We start from the raw sequence: 17,886 nt of genomic DNA, 5'->3' as shown, positions 1-17,886 counted from the left end.
TTTTCACATTAGTCATGTTGAACATGTTTTTGATGAATCAGTAGGATATATCTAGGGGAAATTTTCCAGAAGCAGCTGAAAATACAGGATTAAAACTTTAAAAAGTATTAGGGACTTGAGAGTCATAATAATAAAATAGCTCAGCTCATCTTACATAACGTTTCAAGGTTTACAATATTATATATACACATGATGAAAATATTATAATTATATATGTACATATATATTTACACATTCATTTTGCAAATGAGGTACCAGAGGTTCAGAGGGGTTAAGGGACTTGCTCAGTAGAATAAGCTAAGTAAGTGTTTAAGGTGGGATTTGAACCCAAGTCTTCTTGACTCCAAGTCTACAACGATGCTCTGCTACTTCTCATCTACAGAGAAACAGTGAGTGAAGCCAGGGGAGGGAGCAAAATCTCCAAGGGAGAAAGTGCAGAGAGAAGAGTAAAAGGCCGAAGACATGGCCTCGGTGGAGTGCCCACCATTGGCGCCATTTACTTTCTCTTATGGCTGCCTTCTAAGTGGTTTCCCTGTGTTAATACTGAACCAATCAAGACCACTTCCTCTCCTCAGGGACCTTCTCACTAATGCCGCTGCCCAGGCCACCCCCACTCCCCCCCACAGACACACACACACACACAACACACACACACACACACACACACATACACAACACATACACAGACACACACAGACACGCACACACATACAGACACGCACACAACACACACACACACACACACACACACACACACACACACCCCTTACCATGTTCCTCCCCTGATTAACTGTGTTTTCAGTCCCTGAGGTCCACTATACCTTATCACTGTGAGCCCTAAGCTAAAGAGGTACATTCTACAAGGGTAAATAATCAAAAGCTGGCTTGTTCTCTTCAGTATAAATTTTCTCCTGGCTGTATTACTGTTTTATTTGAAAACTAATCTTTCTGGTTCTGAGTAATTAAAAGAAAAAAACACATGCTGTTCTGTATGTGGTCCCAAACAAATCAAACTGTGTATGTATACCATCTGCTATCACCAGCCTCCTTCACAGCTTTGTGGGTGGTAGCTACACTAGGCACAAACCTAATTTATTTGACTGCTCAAACTAAAAAGACAACTATTCCCTACTGGCTATAAAGTCCACAGTTCCTTCTGTCTCATTTCAGCTCCTTTTTACAGTAATACATAAGCTCTTTTTCTTTGCTCTGACATCTTGCTAATGACTTTATAACCCTCACTTAAACCTTACTTCAAAAGATCCGGGATTTCATAATTATCAGTGTTAACATTTAAGCAGCACTTTAAGTTTTGTAAACTGTCTTATATGTATTATTTAATTGGACCCTCATAACAGCCCTGTTAGGTAGGTGCTAGAAATATCATTATCCCATCTTACACATGTGGAAACTGAGGCTTAGGTTAAGTGACTGTCCCATAGTCACACAGGTCACATCAGAAGTAGAAAGTGAATATCTTGCTTAATCTCTTGAGTTACAACTCTTTCCACGACACTCAAAAGAGAAGATTTGAAATGATGGTGTTCTAATGGTCCCAAAACTTTTGGAGCTGCTCTTTTTGCCTGTGCTCTTTATACAAAAGAGAATTCTCTCATATCCTCAAGGTATTCATAGCAACTAGAAAAAGAAAGAGAAGCAGCAGTAAAGGGCACATAACTCTGCAAGGCCAACGTAATGGTGAGTGATTTGTTACGCTCCGATCGCAGATATTATGAAAGTACTCTTGAGTACTTGATTTAGAGGGTCCATATTTCCTCCAGGGTTGGGAGTCTAAACATATGCTTCCCCAGAGGTTCTATGAGGCACTGATAGCTCAGTATCATACTTCAGATCAATAAAGGGGGGAAGGAAATGTTAAAAAAGGAAATTAATTTTTATTTCTCACTCAGGTTTGGACCTGTATCACCTGTTATTTGGTTGTGAACATGGGACTGTAAAGACTACATAATGATTATATCAATGGCCAGAGGATTTGAAAACTGCAATGGGCTAGGAAAGTGGCGTCAAGCTCAAATAAAAACTGGGGCCAATATGCTGTACTTAAAAATCCCTGCAGGCACATAATTGACTTAGAAAATCACATATTAACATTATCTATATTTCATTGTATTTTAAAAATTTTGCAAAATATTTTCCAATTAAATTTTTATCTGGTTCAGGCTGCACTCAGGAGTATCACAGGCTGCATATATTCCATAGACTTCATGTTTGATACTTCTGAGCTAGGCATTCCAATATAAAAGGATAGAATTTCGAAAGAATTGTTCGATTAAAGACCTGATGTGATCACACTACCACAAACAAAAAATGTTTAATCAGTCACCATTTTTTGGTACCAGACCTATGATTTCAATGATATAGGGAATTTCTGTTGAGGAAGTTCCCTATACCAGTGAAGATCAGCACCAGCTCTACAAGTTATAGGCTGAGTTACAAGGGGAGCTAAGAGATCAAGTGACTGGCCCAGTAACTCAGGGTCAGTATGTTTTAGTGGATGGACTTAAATCCAGTTATTTCTGACCAAAGCTAGTTCTCTCATCCAGTGTCATGCTGCCTCACTAATAATAGTAATAGCTTTTATACTGTGCTTTAAGATTTGTAAAATGCTTTATAAATATCAGTTTCATCCTCATAACATCCCTGGGAGAAGGTACTATTATTATTCCCCATTTTACAGATGAGGAACTGAAGAAAGACAGAGGTTAAGTGGCTTGTCCACTATCACACAACTATTAAGAGACAGGGTGCAATTTGAACTCAGGTCTTCCTGATCCCAGGTCCACCACTCTATCCACAGTACCATCTAGCTATTTCTAAAAAATTATAATAGCTAGCATTTACATAGTACTTTAAGGTTTGGAAAGCACTTTACATTTTTATCCCACTAACTGTAAATGGATCAAAATTTCTGCTATGAGAAAGCACTGCCATTTTAATTACCAGAAAATTCCCATTTGGAATCTAAGGCCTTGAAATAGATCTTAATGGACACTACAGCTTGGTTAAAAGTATGCTTATTTCATTCTACCAATGGATTTTTATCTGAAGTTTTTGAGACAAGAAATGGGTAATTAGAGATTTTAATGCAATGAGTATAAATATAAGTGGATCCTTAGAAATATATGGTTCAGTTTGAAGATAAGGGCTCATGCTCTAATTTCATAAATAATCAGGGAATAAATAACTTATCTAAAAGAGTTTATACATTTTTCATTCTTTCAAATGCATCCACAAGGCCTATGATATGAACTTGGCACTGCACACTAAGGTAGACAAACTTTAATACTTCATAAGCATACGTGATCTTACCAGTACTACTCTCTCTACACCTTAACAGGAAGTCTTCATTAATTCTTGTGGCCAAAAAAATTATCACCTAGTGACCAACCCTCCTAAACCCAGGTGGCAGCATGGTGTGTTAGAAAGAGCCTTGATGCCAGAGTCAGAGGACCTGGATTCAAATTTGATCTCTGAGCACACTGACCACATGTGTGAACTTGGGCTTGAACCTACTTAAACTCCCTGGGCTTCAGTTTACCTGTCTGTAAAATGAGAATGTTGGACCAGGTAGGCCCTTCCAGCTGTTGATCAATAATGTTGTGATCATACAAACTTAGGTAAACTAGTTATCAACCAAAAGGCAGACATTCCATTACCTGACTTCATTTTCCAATTTGATAAGATCTTGCTAGAGCCTGCACTCTATTAGCAAAGAATCTGAGAACCTAGGATCCCCTTTACACTATTATGAGGCATCAGAGTAGGACTTTTAGGGGGAAAGGGGACACAAAAATAAATAAAATACAGCCCAAAGGCAACTTGCAATCTACCAGAAGAGACAAAATACTGACACAAATAAAATAGAAAGTTGATCTTGTTAAGTACATGAAAGGTACTAAAGGATCACTTCTAGATGAGAGGAATCAGATAAAGCTACATGGAGGAGGTGGCATTAATTTTAAGAGAGGAAGCATTCCAGACATTGGTAATGCAGAAAAGAAGGCAGGCTGAGTATTTTGAAATAGCAAATGCTTTGGTTTGGCCAGAGGAAAAGGAGAAGGAGCAATAAGATGGGAGAGCTAGAAGAGAGCTAGAACCCATCTAGTCTAACCCCTTCATTTTATGGAAAGGAGGTCCAGAAAATTTAAATGATTTGCCCAAGGCAACATCTGAACCCAGGTGATCTGACTCCAAATCCAGGGCTCTTTATACTGCCTCATTAATGTCGCTTCTCTTGTCCATGTGAGATAAGAGTAACAAGGTAGATTGCAACCAGAAGATCCTTCCTGTAGTGGGCTTTGAATGTCATGTCATTTAGACTTTTATCTGATAGATAACAAGGCACCATTAAAGGCTTTTAACCTTGGAAGTGGCAGAGTTTTAAAAATATTAATCTGGCTGTGGTGAATGAACTAGAAAAGAAACGCTGAAGGCAGGGAGACCAGTTAGGCAGCTATCATACTTCTAGGTATGAGATAATAAAAGTTAGAATAGACTTACGGTAGTGGAATTGGAAAGGAAGAGAAGGGTTTTGAGTTTGGACATAAGTCCAAGAGCAGAGATAGAATTAAAACTTGGTAGCAAAGCTGCAATGTCAACATATGAAGGACACGATTTCAATGATATGAGAACTCTCACCACTAAGCACGAAGGATACAAAAAGTGGTAAAAAACAGTCCATGCCCTCCAAGATCTTACAATCGAATGGGGGAAACAACAAGCAAATAAATATGCACAAACAAGCTACATACAGGAGAAATAGGAAATAATTAACAGAGGAAGGGCACTAGAATTAGGAGGGGTTGGAACAAGGCTTCCTACAAAATATAGGATTTTAGTTGGAACTTAAAGCAAGCGAGGAGTCAGGGATGAGAGAGAGCATTCCAGACATGGAGCACAGCCAGTGAAAATGCCCAGGGCTGAGAAATAAAGATTTAATAACATTCTTTGTATCATCAAATCTTTTCTGAGCTGTCTTAATGATATATGAGCTGTCTTATTAAATTTTACTAACAAGATAAAAACCAATTATGTAAGATTAGGACATTTAAAGAAAATAAATATTGTATAAACACACTAAAAGTTAGTATAAAGAATATAAAATGCCACCTAATTGAAATATGATCTGGATATGTTTACTATTAACTTTAGATGCTAGTATGGATAACTGCTGGACTCCCTAAATTTGTGATATACTTCATTTGGTATTTTAATTACTTTTATGTTAATATTAAAAGTTTTGAAAGAAAATTTTTTTAAACACTTACTTTTCTCATTAATCACTCTAGAATAATAATCCGTCTACCTCTTACCTCTATCTTGCCACTTTATGGAGGAAGAGTCCTAAGTAAATATTGAGTGAACAAATAATTGTACAACAAAACCTGTTGTCTCTAAAAGTATGAATAATTAATGATTTTAGGCTATTTTTGCATTTAGGCAAAGAATGCAAAATTATTACCTTTTCTACTGCAGTCAGCTGTTGCTGAAATCCATCACATTTTTTGTTTGCTTCCTCTGAAAGAGTTTTATATTTTTCAATCTGAGATTGCTGAATGTTGATTGTTCGCTCCATTCTAGCACGATCTTCATTAACATCTTTAAGAGAGGCTTTTAAATTTCTTACTTCATCCTCCTATAGTTAAATAACTATATATTAGTTTGTGTGAAAAGAACATACATGATTTCAAAACAGATTTAGTATACTATTTAAATAAAAGAACTTCATGTAATATTGTGTGATGTTTATAACTGTTTCCTGAAGAACAGAAAACTATCAATATTTATCTTTAAAAAACAATATTCAAGTCAAATAATGACCATATAATTCTAATCTGAAAGATTCTAATTTGAGATCTCATATTAGAAAAATGCTTTACTTCTATGAAATGACACTGAACATCTCAGAATGGAATATATTGAATGATATTTAATATATATATGTGCAATTTTAAAATTTCACAATTTGAAATACTGTACAACTAATACTACTCCAAAAATTTAATTATTAGTTTAAGGGCTAGAAAATGTATAAGAGTAAGCTTTATAAATATTTAGGAAAAGTATATTTTTACATATATGAATACAATAATTTACCTACAGATGATATTCTAAGAGTCTAAAAATGTTTACCTTTTTATTGCAATCATATACAAGACTATCCAATTCTTCCTGCATGACACGGAGTTTTGCCTTTAGAAATCTGATCTGGGCCTCTGTGAATTTAAATAATTGTATTTAATACTTTTAAACCATTGAGGCTTCCTACCACATATCCATTCTCTCACTAGACAACCCACTTTACTCATGTTAATTTTTTTCATCTTTAGCAAACCTCTAAGGTTTGTAAGTTACATACCTCTGGAAGTGAATATTTTAGGTACATAACATACCAAAACAAACAAACCTAGAAGCCTAGTGTTTGATGAATCCAAAGACCTCAGCTTCATGGGTAAGGACTCATTATCTGACAAAAACTACTGGGAAAACTGGACAGCAGACTGGCAGAAATTAGGCTTAGGCCAGTATCTCACACTATATGCCATGATAAGATTTAAACAGATATGTGACTTAGATACAAAAAATCATATACTAAACAAGTTAAAGGAACACAGAAGAAATTACTTTCAGATCTACAGACAGAAGGATAATTCACATCTATATAAGGAAGATCACAGAGAAGGAAATGGACAATTTTTGATTACACATAATTGTTTTAAAATTTTTTTTCAGTAAAAAAAAATAATTCAGCCAAAATTAGAAGGGAAACAGAAAAATGGGGGGGAAAATGTTTGCAGCTGGTTTCTCTGATGATACTGTCACTTCCAAGATATCTATGGAACAGATTCAAAATCACAAGAACAAGAGTCATTTGCCAAATAATAAATAGTCAAAGAACATGCAATTTTCTAAGAAAAAAGAACCAAGCTATTGATATAGCCATATGAAAAAATGCTCCAAACCACTAAAAGAGAAATGCAAATCAAGATTAGTAACTGAGGAGGCAGCTAGGTGGCGCAGTGGATAGAGCACCAGCCTTAAAGTCAGGAGGACCTGAGTTCAAATCTGGCCTCAGACCAAACACTTGACACTTAATAGCTGTGTGACCCTGGGCAAGTCACTTGACCCCCAAATGCCTTAAAAAAAAGATTAGTAACTGAGGTTGTATCTCAGACAGATCAGGTTGGCAAACTTGACAAAAAAGAAAAATGACTAATATTAGAGGAAAACAGGGGCACACTGACACATTGCTGGTGAAGCTATAAATTGGAACAGTCCTTCTGAAAAACAATTTGGAACTATAACCAAAAAGTAACTAAATTATGCATACATTTTGACCCTGTGATTCCACTAGTACCCCAAAGGGAATCAGAGAAAGAGATAAAAGTCGGATATCAACAAAAATATTTAAAGCAGCTCTTTTTGTAGTGGCAAAGAACTGGAAACTAAGGGAATGTCCATCAATTAATGAATGAGTAAAGAAATTATGGTATATGAGTGTAATGGAATACTACTGGGCTGTGAGAACTGAAGAAAAAGCTGGTTCCAGAGAAACATGAGAAAACATGTATAAATAATGAAGAGTGAAATGATCTCGCCCTGAAGAATAAATTATACTACATCAACAACATTATGAAAAATTTTTTTCAAAGACTTAAACAACTCTGATCAATGAAATGAGTGACCATGATTCCAGAAGACATAACAATAATACTATGTATCTCTTGACAGAGAGATGATGGACTAACTATGCAGAATGGAAGACACATTTTTGGACATGGCCAGTATGGGGATTTGTTTTCATGATTATGTATATTTGTTACAAGATTTTTCTTTTTCTTTTTCCAGTTATGGGGAGAGGTATGTGGGAGAAAATGTAAATGCTTAATAATTGAAAAAAATTCTAATTAAAAAATAAAGTGAATACAAAGTGAAACCTGAACTCATAATGCCATTTTAATTTGAGATACCTTAAGCAAACACTGCAGACTAGCTCTCAGAGTAATCAATATTATTTCTAAATTAGCTAAAGTTACTATTAATTCTTAATGGTTCACCAAGATGGTGATAGTGCACAAACAGTAAAAGATGACTTTAGAAATTTAAATCATTACATTATCCAATAATAATATGCCAATAGTCCCTATTTAGGTATTTTATATAAGAAGAGGAATAAGCATACAGTTAATACAAATACAATGAGGAAAAAAATCAGAGGATAAAAACTTTTTGAATGGTTACTTTAAATTACCATTTTAACCATTTTATTTCACTTTAACATCTTTATAAGAAGCATCAATCAAGAAATATTTACTACGCACCCACTAAGTGCCAAGTACTATCTATAACTACAGCACATTTTTAAAATTCAGCAAAATTGATTTTCCTCAAAGATTTATTCAACATAGTAGATGTGACATGAATACACATAAATACATATATACCTTAAAAAACCAAGCTAATGAAATCCTACCTGTTCCAATGTCTTCACTGAGACCAGGAAAAATATCATCATCTATGTCATCAGGTAAATCTCCTTCTTCTAATTTTCCTTCAATTCTATTAATTGTGTTTGTAAGTGAAAAATCTTTGAAGTCCTCTGGGACAGCAACATCATTGGCAGTTTGCATGTTAGTACATTTAAATTTTACACTAAAATATAAAGCATATAAAGTTACTGCCTCTCTTAACTGCATGATATAAAAGGTTAAAATACTACAAAATCAAAATGTACAATATGATCTATGATTATTTCTAGGAATACTTTCACATACAAGTTAGGTATGTACCATAACAAAATGTCTTATTAGTCATTGTGGTCTTTATGAATCACAGGACCTTGAACTGGTCCTTAGTAAGCTAGGTGTTCCTCTGCTTCTAAACAGGTGAACATCTAAGCCAGAAGCAGAGAGCCTTGAATTCATGTACAAAATTTAGTTCGTGACTTTTCATCTTAACGTGGCTCTAGAGAAGTGCTACAGGAGCTTACGTTGCCTGGGCCACACTTCACAGAGCCAAATAACCCCATTCACATGAGTAGCTGTGTCAAAGGGTCTTTGGAAGAATTGTTGAACAGATGCAAACAGTATTTAATTCATTTAATCCTAGTGGGTTTTTGTGTGAGATTTTTTTTGTTCCAATTAAAAATCATATCTACTTAGAACTCAAACTAAAGAATTAAAGACTAATTTTTACCTGAAAACTCAGAAAAAGTAGAACTTTTTCAATGAACAAAAATAATCATAGGATCATGGCTCAAGAACTAGAAGAGATCTCATCAGCTATCTAATCCAACACTCTCATTTTCCAGTTGAGGAAACTGGGGCCAAGAGAGATTAAATTACATGCCCAGGGTCACACAAATAAACAATCATTAAAAGTAGCATTTGAACTCAGTTCCTCTGACTCCAGGGCCCTTGCCACCATACCAAGTAAATCTAGCTAAAACATTGAATACCAAAGGGATTTTCAGGCAAATTATTAATGCCTTTTTAGTTATAAAGTAAATACTAAAGACCTAAATAATTTTTAATATACATGTAAAGTCCTCGGAATTCTGTGAGAAAACAAAGCTTTGGTTCAAAAAGGAAATTGAAAAGGAACTTCTCAGTTCATAAAGGACAGAAGAGTACTGAATGGTTTGTTTCCTTTTGCTCTTGGGAGGAACTGGCAAGAAAACCAGACAAATGTCACCAACCTTCCTGGCTTCTTCAAGTCTTGCCAGGTGAAGCTCACATGGTGATTTGCATGGGCCATGGGCAGAATGGGAGTTGAAAGCCATTTTTTTACCCTAGCTCAAAAAAAATAGACAATTCCTATAAGGGCAGCTGAGGCAAGGGAGAAAAAAACAAAGAAAATACAGAAGTCTAAGGGCTCCTCAGGGTGGCTGGCTGGCTCTGGGTCTGACTCCAAAAGAGATGAGCTCAAAAACCTGAGATGGTTGTCTAAAAACTTAAATTCAACAAAGAATCAGCAGGTGTCGGAGACCTAGAAGAGAGGAGCTCAGCTGAAATACCAGCAGATGGTAGGGAGGCAGAGAGAAAAGAGCAGCCGAGGATCCCTGTGCTTTGCAGCTAGAGAAAATGATTCCCCTCCCATACTACTCTCCTATTCCTCACCCGACCCACAACTACCCTCTCTCTCCCTCTGTCCCTCTCTCCCTCTCTCTCTCTCCTCCCCCTCTCCCCCCCTCCCCCCTGTCCCTCTCCCCCTCTCCCCATCCTCCCCTGCCAAGTAGAAGCCTTAGTGGCAAGGAAGCAGGCAGGCACAGGGAAGTTAGCTCTCCACAAGAGTGGTGGAAATCAGTGAAAAAGCATACTTCTTGGTACTTTGGGTTAGTTGTCCTTGACATTTATCTGCTATGCTACTTAATTAAATATTTTTACTTTAAATTTTGCTTTTAATTAATGTATTTTGCTTTAAATTAATGTATCCTCTAATCTGGCAAAAAAAAACCAGCTTGGTGCCTGTATGCTGTGTTTTGGGTAGATGTTTACCCCAAGTGTTCTTAATACATACTTAATAATAACAACAACAACTGACATTTATAGAAGGAAGGCATTAAGGGAGCCCACAACTGAGCAGGACCCAAGCTATACCTGTAAGAACTTAACCAGACATACCCCCAAAATTACTTAAACACTTCCTTTCCTTATAAAGCAGAAAATAAATCATGGAAGTTTTCAAGAATTATAACTGTTACTACAATTTACATTTCAAACGTTAATCATCAGAGCATCTTAGGAGTTAAACAGGAAAGTGCATTAGAGATCACTTTTTTATAGTTGAGAAAACTAAAGGTTAAAAAAAAAAGGCTATATAACGACCTGCCAAAGGTCACGGACATATTAGGGAATCTGAATCTGAACCCAAGTCTAAAGACCCTGAATCCAATGCATTTCAAATATCCTAATTATCATGTATATTGCCCAAGTGATCAGGAGATGGACAATCAAAACGACGTGCTGACCTCTAACTGACATTCACTACAGAACACACAGTGCTTCTTACCTCTTCCTTCGCTTTTTCTCTTTATCTCTTTCCCTCTTTCTCTTGATTTACCCTTTTTCCTCCTTCTGTTGCCCACCACAGTTCTAAAACTTCACTAAAATAAACCAAAAACTATCTTTGATTATATTCCACAAAAAAGAAAGAAGAGAACTGATAGAGATTTTTAAGAATTAGTAAGTTCAAGTTAGAAATGTGAATTTAATAATTCCTTGGGAACAAGAAGCTTTTTGAAACAGGCTACTGAAATAAGCTGAGATAAGTCTTGTTTATAAGTAATGTTTAAAAGCAAGAGTAAGTCAATTCAACAAGCACATAGTAAAGGCCAGCTATGAGCAAGGTCCTGGGTCAAGCCCTGGGGAGATGAGGATAAAAGCTGCTCTAGTACCTGCCCTCATGCAGGGAGACTCTACAAGGTTTGACCAGATTAGATGTGAGGGATGAGGGAGAGAGAAGAGTTTAAGATGAGGCTGAGGTGGAATCAACAGAAGTCTGGACTTGGAGTCTGAGGATCTATCTGGGTTCTGCTACTTACCACCAGGATGACCATGGCTAAATCATTAACTTCTCTGGACTTCAATTTTCTAATTTCTAAAATAAGTAGAGAGGACAAGATGGATATTAAACATTAGGAGGATGGACTAGCTTAGGGAAAATGATCAGTTGGGTTTTGAACTTGTTGAGCAGCTGAAATCACCATGAGTGGTAATGTAAAGGAAGAAGAATACGCCAAGAAAAAACTGGGGGGGGGGTGGTATTTACACTTAGACTGCAGGAAGAAGATGAATCAGTGAAGAAGACCAAGAATAAATGATCAGAGAGGCGAGAACAGAACTAGGAAAGAATGGTGTCATGGAAATCATACACAAGAGGAGGAGGAGGTGGTCAATAGCACCCAATGTTGTAGAAAGGTCAGGGAAATGATTGAAAAAGGGTCCTTGGATTTAGTGCTTTAAAAAGTCATAGGTTCTTGACTATGCTCATCTCTTTTCTTCATTTGGGGATGAGTGGGAGGTAGCAATAGTGTTGCCAAAAAATGAAGAAAAGAAAGAAAAAGGGGGTAACTAAAGTGTTCTAAAAATGCACAGAAACAAAGGAAACTCAAAAGGAAACACAGACAAGAAAGGCAGCTTTGAAAGTAATATGCTATATTATGGTTTGGTTTTTTTATTTATTTTTATTTATTTATTTTTTAGGCAATTGAGGTTAAGTGACTTGCCTAGGGTCAGGTCACACAGCTAGTGTCAAGTGTTTGGTCTGAGGCCAAATTTGAACTCAGGTCCTCCTGACTTCAGGGCCAGTGCTCTATCTACTGCACCACCTACCTGCCCCTTATATTATATGCTTTTTAAGAAGCAAACTATACATAAGAGAGAGTCATAGTTTCATGTTATCCTCTTTTTCTATTCTAGTTTGTATATAGAATGACATTATCATTACTGATCCCACAGAACATTTTCTGTATAATGAATAGTCATAAGTGAAACTGAAGTGTTTAAAGAGTGGTTAGAAGGTTAAGAAGTATGGGCAACGTGTAGAATATGCATTCTAGAAATGCAATAATGAGATCTATAATATGATAATTTAAGGGGATGAAAGAATCAAGAAAATGTGTTTGTGCTAGAATAGACAAGATAGAAGTATGCTTATAGACATCAGAGAAGGAGCCAATAAAGAAGGAGAGAGTAGGGGACAGCTAGGTGGCACAGTGGATAGAGCACCGGCCCTGGAGTCAGGAGGACCTGAGTTCAAATCTGGTCTCAGACCAAACACTTGACACTTACTAGCTGTGTGACCCTGGACAAGTCACTTAACCCCAACTGCCTTTAAAAAAAAAAGGAGAGAGTAGAAATGAAGGAGAGAGTAGAAATGAAAGAGAGAGAGGAAATGATCAATGGGGAAGGTTCTTAGAGGGGATTAGATCAAAGGAATGAGGTGGAAGGGTTACCCTCACAAAGAGGAAGACCTTTTCACCCTCTTAGACTAGAACACTGGAGGAGAGAATGGGCAAAGAGGGATCAGGCATAAGGGAACTCATGACAACTGGCCTCTTCTCAGTAAAGTAGAAGGAATGATCATCTGAGACAAGAAAGTGAGGCTTGAGGAGAGAGGAAAAGGTGCAATTGACATACTCTCGGAAGTCTGTTTAGGAATTAATAAAGTAAATAAAAGGGTAAACTCTACAGTGATAAGGGTCCAGTTGAAGGGGATCTACCCAACACAGTTTATAACTTCCTCCAGCAGCATGTGTCAGCTTGGGAATAGAAACAGAGAACATGGATAGTAAAGATGAACCAGGGTGGAGCAGGAGAATAAGGAGAAAATGGCAGAAAGTAAAAAGAATAAGCAATTCAAGTGTAGAGGACAATGCCTTATTGAACTGGCTAGCTATCACATCAAGACTATGAAGAAAAGGAGATAAGAAAAGGAGTGATGAGTCAGGAGAACAGGGAGGAACAGGAGTGACTAGAGGTGTCAGTCAATGAAGACAAAGGGAAGGTTCAGAAGAAATGAGACAGCAGTGAGATGGAAAGATAGGAAATTATGAATTATGATCACAGAGGGAATTTCAGATTTGAAGGTCTTAGAGGGAGAAGAGTTTGGGGAGAGGATAACTTCTAAGGTATGAGGACCTCCTGAAGAGTAGAGGTACACATAATGGAAGTAAAGGTTGATGAATGAGAGGCCAAAGTGTCAGAAGCATTCTCAACATGAATAACTAAGCCGTTAAAGATAATGTCAGAGATAGACCCCAAGAAGGTCCAATATAGCAAGTATAGTTCCACATACACCAAAATACTCATAACAGCATCTTTTTGTATCAGCAAACAATTGGAAATACAAAGTAGCTACCCATAAATTACAGAATAGTTAAATAAATTGTGGTACCCAAGTGTAATAGAATATTATTACACAATAAATATGAAGAATTTAGAGTCATGAGAAGACATATGGCTGATGCAGCATGAACCAGAAAAGTACTAAAAACAAATAATTATACCAACATAAATGGAAAGAACAAAAAAAGGAAACTAAATGCTGTATAATTATAATAATTAAGCTTGCGTTAGAGAAGAGATGAGGAAACGCACCTTCCTTCTCTTCTTTGCAGAAAAGAGATGAGAAAATACACCTCCTTTCCTTCTTTTTAAATCTGTTACAGGGGGCAAAGCCAAGATGCCAGAGTAAAAGCAGTGACTTATTTAAGCTCTCCCCCAAACTCCTCCAAACACCTGTAAAAAATGGCTCTAAACAAATTCTAGAGCAGCAGAACCCACAAAAGGACAGAGTGAAACAAATTTCCAGCCCAAGACAACCTGGATGGTTGATTAGAAAGGTATATTGTGCCAGGCAGATTGAAGAATGCAGTTCAGCATGGGCACGCAGGAAAAGACCAGGCCTCAGCAAACCTGGAGGAGCCCTCAGGGGACTGAATCATGGGCAGCTGTGGCGATTCAGACTTTTCAACCCATGAATGCCAAAGACAACTTAGGAAAAGTCTGTGCATGCAGTGAGAAAGAAGCAGTGCTGGGTGGCGGCTGCTTCCAGAGCTTCTGGCCCACAAAATGAGGAGGAATCAAGTGGCTGATCAGAAGGAGATTACAGGGATCTCTTTGCTAGTGATGAGGTAGGATTCTCTTGCTTTGCCTGTGCTTGGATCTGGGTCACAGTTCTGGGTGGCGGTCCTGGGGTGCAGACGAGCGCTGGCATGGTGGAACTTGTATTGGCTATGGAGAGGGAATCCTCCTCACAGTTCCAAGACAGAAAAGAGTGCTTGTGGTCACTCACAGACCAGAGCCCAGGCCAGGAAAGAAGTAAACACCTCATCCTTGATCATACCGCCTTGGAAGAACTGAAAACTTACAGGTCCCTAGAAGTATCTCTGAAAAGAGCTGCACAAAACCCCTGAAGCTTGAGACAGTACATTCTCCACACTGGAAGCAGACCCTTACCTTAACAAAGAGTCTAAAAGTTAGGTAATTGGCTGGGAACATAAGCAAATTGTGCAAAAAAAGTCAGACCATAGAATCTTTCTTTGGTGACAAAGAAGATCAAAACATACAACCAGAAGAAGACAACAAAGCCAAAGAAGAAGACATCCAAAGCCTCCAAGAAAAATACGAATCAGTCTCAGGTCATGGAAGAGCTCATAAAGGATTTTGAGAAGCAAGGAAGAGAAGTAGAGGAAAAACTTGGAAGAGAAATGAGAGTGATGCAAGAAAATCATGAAAAGCAAGTCAACAGCTTGCTAAAGGAGACCCAAAAAAATACTGAAGAAAATAACACCTTAAAAAATAGACCAACACAAATGGCAAAAAAGATCCAAAAAGCCAATGAGGAGAAGAATGCCTTCAAAAGCAGAATTGGTCAAATGAAAAAGGAAGTCCAAAAGCTCACTGAAGAAAATACTTCCTTAAAAATTAGAATGGAGCAAATGGAAGCTAGTGACTTTATGAGAAATCAAGAAATTGTAAAACAAAACCAAAAGAATGAAAAAATAGAAGATAATGTGAAATATCTCATTGGAAAAACAACTGACCTGGAAAATAGATCCAGGAGAGATAATTTAAAAATTACTGGACTATCTGAAAGCCATGATCAAAAAAAGTGCCTACACATCATCTTTTAAGAAATTATCAAGGAAAACTTCCCTGATATTCTAGAACCAGAGGGTAAAATAGAAATGGAAAAAATCCACTGATCACCTCCTGAAAGAGATCCCCAAAGGAAAACTCCTAGGAATATTATATCCAAATTCCAGAGTTCTCAGGTCAAGGAGAAAATACTGCTAGTAGCCAGAAAGAAACAATTCAGGTATTGTGGAAACACAATCAGTATAACACAAGATTTAGAAGCTTCTACATTAAAGGACTGAAGGACTTAGAATATAGTATTCTAGAGTTCAAAGGACATAGGATTACAACCAAGAATTTGTTTCTCAGCAAAACTGAGTGTAATCCTTCAGGGGAAAAAATGGACATTCCATGAAATAGAGGACTTTCAAGCATTCTTGATGAAAAGACCAGAGCTGATTGGAAAATTTGACTTACAGATACAAGACTCAAGAGAAGCATGAAAAGGTAAACAGGAAAGAGAAATCATAAGGGACTTATTTAAGTTGAACTGTTTACATTACTACATGGAAAGATGATATTTGTAACTCATGAGACCTTTCTCAGTATTAAGGTAGTTGGAGGGAAAAAATATGTATGTGTATATATAGATAGATAGACAGATAGATAGATTGATAGATAGATAGATAGAGGGCATAGGGTGAGTTGAAGATGAAGGGGTGATACTAAAATAAAATTAAGGGGTGAGAGAAGATTATACTTGGAGAAGAAGAAAAGGAGAGGTAGAATGGGGTAAATTATCTCACATAAAATAGACAAGAAAAAGCTTTTACAGTGGAGGGGAAGTGGGGGAAGGTGAAAGGGAATGAGTGAATCTTACTCTCAGCAGATTTGACTTAAGGAGGGAATAACATGCACACTCAATTGGGTATGGAAATCTATCTCACCCTACAGGAAAATAGGGGGGAAGGAGAAAAGAGAGCATGAAGATGATAGAGGGGAGGGCAGATAGGGGGAAGGAGTAATCAGAAGCAAACAGAAGGAACAGGGTCAAAGGAGAGAATAGAATAAATGGAGGGCAGGATAGGATAAAAGGAAATATAGTTAGTTTTGTACAACATGACTACTATGGAAGTGTTTGGCATGATTACACATGTATAACCCATATCGAACTGCTTGCTTCTCAATGAGGGTGGGTGGGGAGGGAGGAAGGGAGAGAATTTGGAACCCAAAGTTTTAAAAACAAATGCTGAAAATTGTTTTCACATGCAACTGGGAAATAAGATATACAGGCAATGGGGTATAGAAATCTATTCTGTCCTACAGGAAAATAGAAGAAGGGGATAAGAGAAGGGGGAGATATGATAGAAGGGAGGGTAGATTAAGGGAAGGGGTATTCAAAAAGCACGCCATCTTGGGGTGGGGGGAGGAGAGAGATGGGGAGAAAATCTGGAACTCAAAATCTTGTGTAAGTGAATGTTGAAAACTAAAGATAAATTTGAAAATACAAGAAAAAATTAAATAAAATAAATTTTTTTTTAAAAAAAGTGATAGTGGAGAGCAAAGAGTATGCTGACTCCCCCTCCTGGCCCTATGTGTCACACCCTGCAGAAAGAATTCATGACCAAATAAGAGACAGAGAGCATCACAGGAGATAAAATGGATACTTTTAACAGGCAGTTTTCAGAAGAAATCAGAGATATCAATGTCATATGAAAAATGCTCTGAATCACTAATAATTAGAGAAATGCAAATTAAAATAACTCTAAGTATCACTTTACATTCATCAGATTGGCTAACATGATATAAAAGGAAAATGACAAATGATGGAGAGGATGTGGAAAAGCTGGGACACTAATCCACTATTGGTGGAGTTGTGAACAGCTCCAACTACTCTGGAGAACAATTTAGAACTATGCCCAAAGGACTATAAAACTGTGCATACACTTTGACACAGCAATATCACTATATCACTACTAATAATGTACCCTAAAGAGATCAAAGAAAAATAAAAAGGCCCTAAATGTACAAAAATATTTATAGCAGCTCTTTTTGTAGTGGCAAAGAATTAGAAATTGAGGTGATGCCCATCAATTGGAGAATGGCTGAACAAGTTATGGTATATGAATGTGACGAACACTATTGTGCTATAAGAAACGATGAAGGGGAAGGTTTCTGAAAAAGCTGGGAAGGCTTGTATGAACTGATGCAAAGTAAAGTAATCAGAACTAGGAGAGCACTGTACATAGTAATAGCAATATTGTAACAATGATGAACTGCAAAA

General features: G+C 37.0%; 1 protein-coding gene across 2 annotated transcripts in view; it reads right to left on the bottom strand.

Annotated features, from left to right (window-relative positions):
• Positions 1 to 17,886, bottom strand: part of TEX9 (testis expressed 9) — a 49,880-nt gene that overhangs the window by 15,981 nt on the left and 16,013 nt on the right. The window contains exons 1-4 of one of the 2 annotated variants that reach the window (XM_027840877.1): positions 9,719 to 10,108; positions 8,495 to 8,673; positions 6,154 to 6,236; positions 5,483 to 5,656 (exon numbers count right to left, since the gene is read on the bottom strand). In XM_027840877.1, the coding sequence (XP_027696678.1) occupies positions 5,483 to 5,656; positions 6,154 to 6,236; positions 8,495 to 8,673; positions 9,719 to 9,777 (495 nt within the window). In that variant the 5' untranslated portion in view covers positions 9,778 to 10,108. Of the gene's footprint in view, positions 1 to 5,482; positions 5,657 to 6,153; positions 6,237 to 8,494; positions 8,674 to 9,718; positions 10,109 to 17,886 lie in introns of those variants that run through there. The other variant, XM_027840876.1, reaches the window with a different exon arrangement.

Source organism: Vombatus ursinus, unplaced genomic scaffold (assembly GCF_900497805.2).
Source record: "Vombatus ursinus unplaced genomic scaffold, bare-nosed wombat genome assembly UNPS02014848.1, whole genome shotgun sequence".
Lineage (NCBI taxonomy): Eukaryota > Metazoa > Chordata > Mammalia > Diprotodontia > Vombatidae > Vombatus > Vombatus ursinus.
This window is presented reverse-complemented; position numbering and strand designations above follow the sequence as displayed.